This window comes from Seriola aureovittata, chromosome 23 (assembly GCF_021018895.1).
Source record: "Seriola aureovittata isolate HTS-2021-v1 ecotype China chromosome 23, ASM2101889v1, whole genome shotgun sequence".
Taxonomy (NCBI): domain Eukaryota; kingdom Metazoa; phylum Chordata; class Actinopteri; order Carangiformes; family Carangidae; genus Seriola; species Seriola aureovittata.
In genome coordinates this window covers 15527482-15535188 of record NC_079386.1, presented here as the reverse complement: position 1 = coordinate 15535188, position 7707 = coordinate 15527482, and the positions used below count along the sequence as shown (strand labels likewise).

Genomic DNA, 7707 nt, shown 5'->3' with positions numbered 1-7707 from the left:
TCATAGATCACAGTGTCCTTCATTTGTGAGATATTTAAAAATTTAAACTTAAAAAATGCAAGGAAATGATAAATACGCTCCATTTGGCCCAATTAAGTCTCACTTCAGAGGGAGTTTATGAACCTTGACGGGGACTGAAGGACAACGTGATGCACACAGCTACACGGGGAGACACTTGCACACACAAACGTACGTAACGGACGCTCAAACACACTCATGGAATCAGTGCATTTAATTGTTTTTTATTGCATTTAATTCTGCAGGCCAGGGGAGATGAGTCCCATTTCCCTGGCAGGTTAACAGGCGTGTGTGTGTTTATGTGTGACCATGTGTAATCCTTTTCTGAGGAGCTCTATTGGAAAGGACAGGATGCGTTTCGGGTTTAGTCAACCAACTAATGTGGGGACTTTCACCTTGAAGACATTAGGTTTTAATCCAGTGGTCTTGCCAAATTTTCTGTGTCGTGATGCATGTGTTCTGGGAAAATGAGAGTTCAAAAATTGAGTGTCCAAGTGTGTTAATTAACTTTATTTGAGTGAAAAATTGCAATAATAATTATAATAATGATAATAAAAAGTTGCTCAGTGTCAACCCCACTGCAGTTCCCCCTACTGGTTTCACCTCATCTTTTACCTTGTTGTCATTGTTTTACAATCTGCAGCTTTATTGTTTTGGGTCAAAACCTCATTGCTTTCATCAACCCTGTATCAAGATACAGCTGTTTTCAACAAAAAAAGAAAGAAAGCTCTGACAAACCCTCTTTAAGCTGCCTGCCCTGTACCAAATCATTACATAAGAATATATATTTCTAACATAAAATTTTATCGAAGACAAAACCAGTCAAGTAATCCCATTTGTGATTATAAGTGCTTCATTATTGTGTTAAAAATGTTTTTGTACTGTTACAATAAGAAGAGCCCTCGTGGCCAAACAGTGAATTAGATATGTGGGCACAGGAATCTTAAATTGCACATAGTTTCACATTATGCAAAACCAACCAGTACATAGAGCGACAGAAAAAGGGCAAAGAGTGAGGTGAAGTGAGCCATCACATTTTCACCACCCCCAAATATGCTCTCATCATCTGTGGTGGTTCTGAAGGGTGGTGGTGTTGGTCGAGGTGTTGGACAGGTGAAGTTGGAGTCGGAGTCCTCTCCTTCAGAGGTGAAGGTAACAAAGCTTGGTTTGTCGCTGCTGGTGACGTTCTTGATCCACTCCTCGTACTGGGACACTCGGGCATAGGCTCCGGGGGATTTAGGCCGGGCGCAGCCTAAACCAAAACTCACAACTCCACTCTGGATCCACCTTGGACCCTCTTTGCTCATCAATGGGCCCCCTGAATCTCCCTGTGGAAAGAAATGAATGATAGTTGTTGAGGCGGAAGCATTCAGCCCAGTAGCGGCGCCAGGATTTTGTGAAAGGGTGGGCCTACAGAAAAATGGATGGGCCAATAAAAAAAAGGAAAAACACAGCACCGCGCTGCAACCTGCAACAGCTTCCGTGACTCTGCACCTGAGTGGCTCCTGTGTCGCTGCCCTCAGCTCAGTGCTGAACTGGACAAAGACCTATAACTCAGCAGACTTCATTTCTCTCTCTTATTGACTACACAAAACATATCCCCCTCTCCATTTATTTAACCAACCAAGCTACAATGTTACAACATACCGGTACTCAGATCAAACGAGAGAGAGAGAGAGAGAGAGAGAGAGAGAAGAGAGAGAGAGAGAGAGAGAGAGAGAGAGAGAGAGAGAGAGAGAGAGAGAGATGAGAGAGAGAGAGAGAGAGAGAGAGAGAGAGAGAGAGAGAGAGAGAGAGAGAGAGAGAGAGAAGAGAGAGAGAGAGAGAGAGAGAGAGAGAGAGAGAGCGCTTGTGACATGTCTCTGGGTCGGGGAACTTGCGACGTGCTAGGCTGCTGCTGAACCCTGCCTCCTATAACACATAACGCCATCATATGTTACCTTTGTCTGCTGCTGCCAATAGTGTTCCCCCCAGAAAACGTGCAGACAGACAAACAGACAGAGACACTGCCGTTAACATTACTTGCCTTTCTCTTTCCCTTGCTGACATGACTGTGAGGGGATGCATGAAGGGGGAGGAGGGGGAAGAGGAGGAGGAGGATTAGCGTTGCTTTGGGAGCGGGGCCGGACAGCTGAACTCAAGTCAAAATCAAGTGGAGTTTCCTCCTGCTCAACACGGCGTCTTTTGTTAAAAAAACCAAGTAAGCTGCTCTGTTTCGCCATCTTAAACTCCGTCTCTCTTTTTTCTCTTTACCTGTAACGTTACACATTTCTTTCTTCCTGACTGTTTGCGCGCAAACTAACTCATTCATTTCATTCGGGTCACATGCTGATAACGCAGCCTGGGGGCGGGCACTCACGTATGCTAGAAAGCTGCTGATTGACTGAGAAGTTAGCTTCACATGAGCTCAGCTAAAACTGGCAATTAGATGAACATTTTAATCCCCAAAACATATTCTTCTGATTGGCTTGAATGGGTGGGCCTGGCTCAAAATGGGTGGGCCCGGGCCCACCCGGGCCCATTGCTGGCGCCGCCTATGATTCCGCCTGCCAACGCATGAATCCCGCAATACTGTTTGGTGGGAAGCTAGCTCTATAGCTCTATGATGTGTGTAGCTTAGCTTAGCGCAAAGACTGGAAGCAAGGGGAAGCGGTTAGCCTACGTCAAAGGCAGCGGAAAAAAAGTTTTCCAGCATCTCTGACACTGTCTTATATACATGGCGTACCTTGTTAGCTAGCTAGCTAATCACACTTCCAAGAGGCAGCTACCATCTGATCAGAGTTAGTTAGTGAGAGTGTTAGTCAGGAAACTACAATCATTACATGTTTCTGTCTAAACATGTTAAATACACACATACAATATATTAATAAGGTGACTTTGGACCTTTTGTTAGTTAGCTTTTTCCAGCTGTTTTTCAATGCTAAGCTAGGCAGAACACCAGAGCTTCCTCTGTGTTGAACAGACAGAACTGATCTTTTTGTATAGTAAGTTAATGTGTTTTTTTAAAAGAAAATGTCAAAATATCAGAAAAATGACACAAAAACGAAATATATCTCCAATTAGCACAATTCTTTTCAGTAACATTATGTTGCTGCCATAAATTTTAGCTAACGTTAGCCGTTCTTGGTAGGAAAAAGTAACAGATATATTGAATAAAAATATCTACAAACAACAAAACAACTGAGACGAACCATGCTACTATGTAGGTATAAGGTAAGCTTAAACTGTGAATTAGGGCTGACATATGACTGTGGATTTTTCAAAAAGTCAAGTTCAAACAAGTTCAAACCCATGTAATGTTTAGTAAAATTTCTACTTCAGTGAGTGTAGGATGGACCACAAGGCAAATTACAGCAAACTGTCTGATACACTGATGGACTTTAAATTTAGAATTTAAACATTCACTTTTAAGGATTTGCCAGACTTTACAGTGGTTTCAATACATATCAAATACATATTTCCAGGATGCTTCTGCAAACTACCCTGCTTTGTCTCACCTCCATGTGAGGATATATTTCTCCGCTGGCAGCTAAAAAAACCCAAACACAAACATTGCATAACAAACACAGATAAAGGGGTGGTCACCTGACATGAATCTTTCCCTCCAGCTTTGAGCCCAGCACAGATCATGTTCTCGGTGATAGTAGATCTGTGGTAGCATTGGCACTCTTTGTTTCCCACTATTGGTATATTAACCTCCTGTAGGGTCTCGGATGTGGAAAAACCTTGGAGAGATTTTAAAGGGTAAGATTCAAATTAATGTGTGATAACAAAAATAACAGCTAAGAGCTTTGCAAGTAAGAAATATGAAAGTAAAAAATATATTTTGTGCAAAATTTTTTTCAAGCATTATTAGCATGTCACTACACATCGCATCTCTAGGCATCATGGCAAATCAGAACTCAGGAGAATCATTTAAGAATTATATGATGCAATGTTTTACTTTGGTTGTACAATCTGTTAGCTTACCATTTTCCATGAGATCACCCCAACCAGTGACCCAGCTGCTAGTCCCATTGTGGAAAGTGCTGCCTTCTGCGGCTAAGCAAATCGGCTGTATGTAGTTAGTAAAATTCACAGGGGCCGACAGCTTCAGAAGACATATGTCGTTGTCGGAGGTCAGGGGATCGTAGGAAGGGTGGCAAGCGACCTGAGCAACTGTGCGTGACACTTCATTGACGTTTGGACCGGACTGGTTGTAGCGGCCCAGATAAACTGTTGTTTGCTCTTGAGACCTTGAAGGCAAAAAAATAAAGTAGTCATTTAAAAAATTTTTTTTTGATAGTTAGCTTTGTGTCAACTGAATAAGTGTTGATGCTTTAAGCCCCATGATCTTGATTCTCCGGCTGATAATACGCAACTAAATTAGGTGATGTTGCCAACGAGCATTGCCCGTCATAGGCCGAGGAAATAAATGCCGTGGACGGACATCTTTTATTTTTTGTCACATTTTTCAAAATATGTACTCTTCATCTACTTTTTAAGGTTGCTACTTCTCCCACCTGAAGTCAGGTGACCTTTTAACTTGCTGGCCACATTCTTCTCTGAAAGTTCAACAATTTAGGAAATACGGCAGCAGTAATGAGAAAAAGTCCTGCACATAACCCACCATAAAACAGCTGTTGTTTTTTATATCTTTGTTTTTGTACAGATTAAACAAATGGGATATAACTTGCTAAGTGAGTTTGACAGATACTGAACTTGGTGGGTTTTATTATCTTCAGATAGATCTAGGCTAGGTGGTTCCCTCTGTTTCCAAGATAAGCTGTTGACCTTTGCATCACTTTCAGTGGATCGACAGTACAGTGCTATCAACATTCTGATCTAGTTGAGATCTGATCACAACATATTCTGCTTTTTTTTTTTGTTGTTATCCAGATAAGATAGATCACATGTTGGCACCAATGTACCACTGACCACCTAAGGGCCCAGAAGTCGTAGTCAGTTTATTCCTTTCTTTCCAAATAATTCCAAATATGTTCTTGCTTTGATTAAGACAGCCTTGAAACAGTTTGGAAGAACAGTAAGTCAAGGATAATTTGAAAATGATTTCGGTAAGTCTTGATAATAATTTTCCAGTTGTTATTGCGCTGTGTTTGATGTGTGGATACACCTGTGTCACAGGTGGAATGTGGATGGTGGAGATGCCTGTTGTGCACAGGAGCGTGTGAAGGATGGGGTTTTGACAAACGCCTTTTTAAAATATGTTTTCACTTCCTTGAGACGAGAGGTGAAAGTGGATTTCGCGTTGTATGATTATTAGGCTTACCCTGAAATATAAAGTATGAGTGAAGTATTATTTGAACATGGTTAGTTATGTATTGCCAGTCTATATGTCCTGCTGCAAGGAAACTTCCCACAGTAACTCCTCACCCGTCTACGCAGTGAGCAGCTGTCAGCACCCACTGGTTGTTGATCAGTGACCCCCCACAGAAGGGAGAGCCATCACTGTTCAAACTGGCCTGCCAGGGCCAGCTTCCTGGCACCGCATCTTGACCTCCCACAATTCTGGTGTTCAGAGGAGCGATGCCGCATCCTGACATTGGAGAATAAACGAGGATTAAACATGGTCAATATGCAACAGGTTCCCATACCTGGTTTACGCAACAGGTCTGTCTGTGCCTTTTGAAATTAGCCATTGTGACCAGGATTTAACCAGGACAATGGTGACAGATGACAAATGAGTTCTTATTCAACACAACACAGTACAGTACTTCGTTATTGCTGAGACGAGAGGTAAATACTGCTTATACTATCCATTTACTACTGTTGACTGCAGGTAACAAAACCTGCAACTTGAGGAGCGTGTAATGTTGTGCTTGGATGCTTACCAAAACTCTGTGATACACAACCTGAAATTCAAAAAGAGAGAAAGTTGTGTTAGGCGAACCTGTTCATGCTGAAGCAGATGATAACTTGCACCGATAACGGACAGAATGTCAATGAATTAAACTGTGGCCTTCTTTATCGTGGGCAGACTCCTCTAACATCCCAAGTTGTTCACATCGTGTACAGTATGTTTTGGTAAAAGCTAATAAACTATTGAAAATCGTTCTGGTGAACATGTAGCACAGTCGCACATAATGACACTAAACATAAAAAATCAAAAGGAGAGAAAATGCAAGTGCAAATACATTTGGAAGAAACATTTTAACACTAGTCTCCTCTTAATTTACGCAAAAAAACGACAACATTTTGAATATATTAATATTACCGTGCCACAATGACCAAAACATATGTTGATATCCATGTAACTTGTAATACTACTCTTCTGTCCATGAATGTTCCATATAAAACGTCACTGTTTTGTTGCCGTATAAGGCCGTGAAACAGTAGGTCATATAGGGTTGATGCAAACATTTTTCAGTTCTGCACTTCCAAAGAATAAGTTATAATAAATATACCCAAATTAATTGCTGTACTTGTTTAATTGATCATTGTTTAAAATCGAGAAATAAATAAAAAAGTCAAAATTATTTGCTGAATATAGGACAAAAAAATGACAAAGCGTCAAAGTGTTAAAATACCTATTTATTCGTAGTGAATATAACTGATTAACTTGAGTGTTTTTGATTACATTATAAAAATCAGTCACTCTGCTTTCACATAGTAGATATTTGTTAAACGATATTTCTTCTGTAGTTTTAAGAAACTAAATATCAGCCTACAATTCTGCTGCTTTGACGTGCTCAGGAGGATTTTCCCCTCATACAGAAAACTGTGAAAAACAATCTTTCTGATGAATTTTTTATTTTATTTTTTAAATCATTTTGAACACTGCAAAACTGCAGAGTGAGTCGTTGGTGTAACTTATTCATATTCCACATGGGCCCTTTCACCGTAACCAGATGGAAAAATGTTACCTAGTCTTTAATGTGCAATTTTTTTTTTTTTATTTGAGCAGTTTTCAACCCAGGTGCCCATAAGTTGCATGACAGTCTCGTACTCCTTCCACCCTTGATGTGAGCCAAGTAATAAGGAAATCTATCTGTAATATTGTAAAGTAAAAATCAAGCCATCTTTCTTACCTTGGGAGAAGATTGTGATCATCACAGTTATACCACACAGAAGCTGCTGTAGAGCCATTTTTACTTTTGACTCCTTCACTTTGTCCTCAACATTAAATATATGATTCCTGGCGTGTAGATCCACCCACAGTGTCATACCATTGCACCATAATCACAACTGCTTCCCTTTTACCGACATCTGCACATAACATAACCAAAGATTAAAGAAGTATACACCCAGTCAAACATGTTTGTCTTGATGGTTGTGTTTGTCTGCTATGTGCATATAGCTGCATCTACGCTCACCGAGCTAAAAGTAATGCAGTGTAACACAAGGTGAAATTCCACACACAAGTCTTCAGGATCATAATCTGAAAATCCTTTTCTACTTTCCAAAGAGAGAGAAGAGACAGCTGCTCATTAGCTTCAGTATTGTTAAAGGTAGGGTGTCATTAGCAACCTCAAGGCTGTTGGATAGATATTGGTTTTGTTAATGAGAGAGGCTAAGAGCTTCACGTCATACACACTTTCCTAGCTATTTCATGTTACCAAGGTTTTAAAGGCAATTCATTTTTTCATTCAACAACTGAATGTTTTGTTAAGTAAAATCATTTCAAGGATTTAATTATAAAAATTCAGCTTTCCCTGTAGTGGAAATTATTGTAGTAAAGGCCATAATACA

The 7707-nt window shown here is 40.4% G+C and overlaps 1 protein-coding gene across 1 annotated transcript; it reads right to left on the bottom strand.

Moving 5' to 3' along the window:
• Nucleotides 1-513: 513 nt before the first annotated feature.
• LOC130164087 (chymotrypsin-like protease CTRL-1) lies at nucleotides 514-7135 on the bottom strand. Its single transcript, XM_056368514.1, has 6 exons — nucleotides 7047-7135; nucleotides 5850-5870; nucleotides 5392-5554; nucleotides 3988-4253; nucleotides 3604-3743; nucleotides 514-1346 (listed from the first exon to the last, which is right to left on the bottom strand). Exons 1-6 carry the CDS (start codon nucleotides 7102-7104, stop codon nucleotides 984-986), a joined length of 1011 nt encoding a protein of 336 aa, XP_056224489.1. The 5' UTR covers nucleotides 7105-7135; the 3' UTR covers nucleotides 514-983.
• Nucleotides 7136-7707: the final 572 nt, after the last annotated feature.

What these genes read in the sequence shown, in the direction of transcription:
- LOC130164087 (XM_056368514.1), bottom strand. Translation starts at nt 7,104, where the DNA reads ATGGCTCTACAGCAGCTTCTGTGTGGTATAACTGTGATGATCACAATC. An exon ending in GATCACAATCTTCTCCCAAG is followed by an intron (nt 5,871 to 7,046) that starts GTAAGAAAGATG and finishes TTTGAATTTCAG; the next exon opens with GTTGTGTATCACAGAGTTTT. An exon ending in GAGGGAAAGATTCATGTCAG is followed by an intron (nt 1,347 to 3,603) that starts GTGACCACCCCT and finishes TTCTTTCCACAG; the next exon opens with GGAGATTCAGGGGGCCCATT.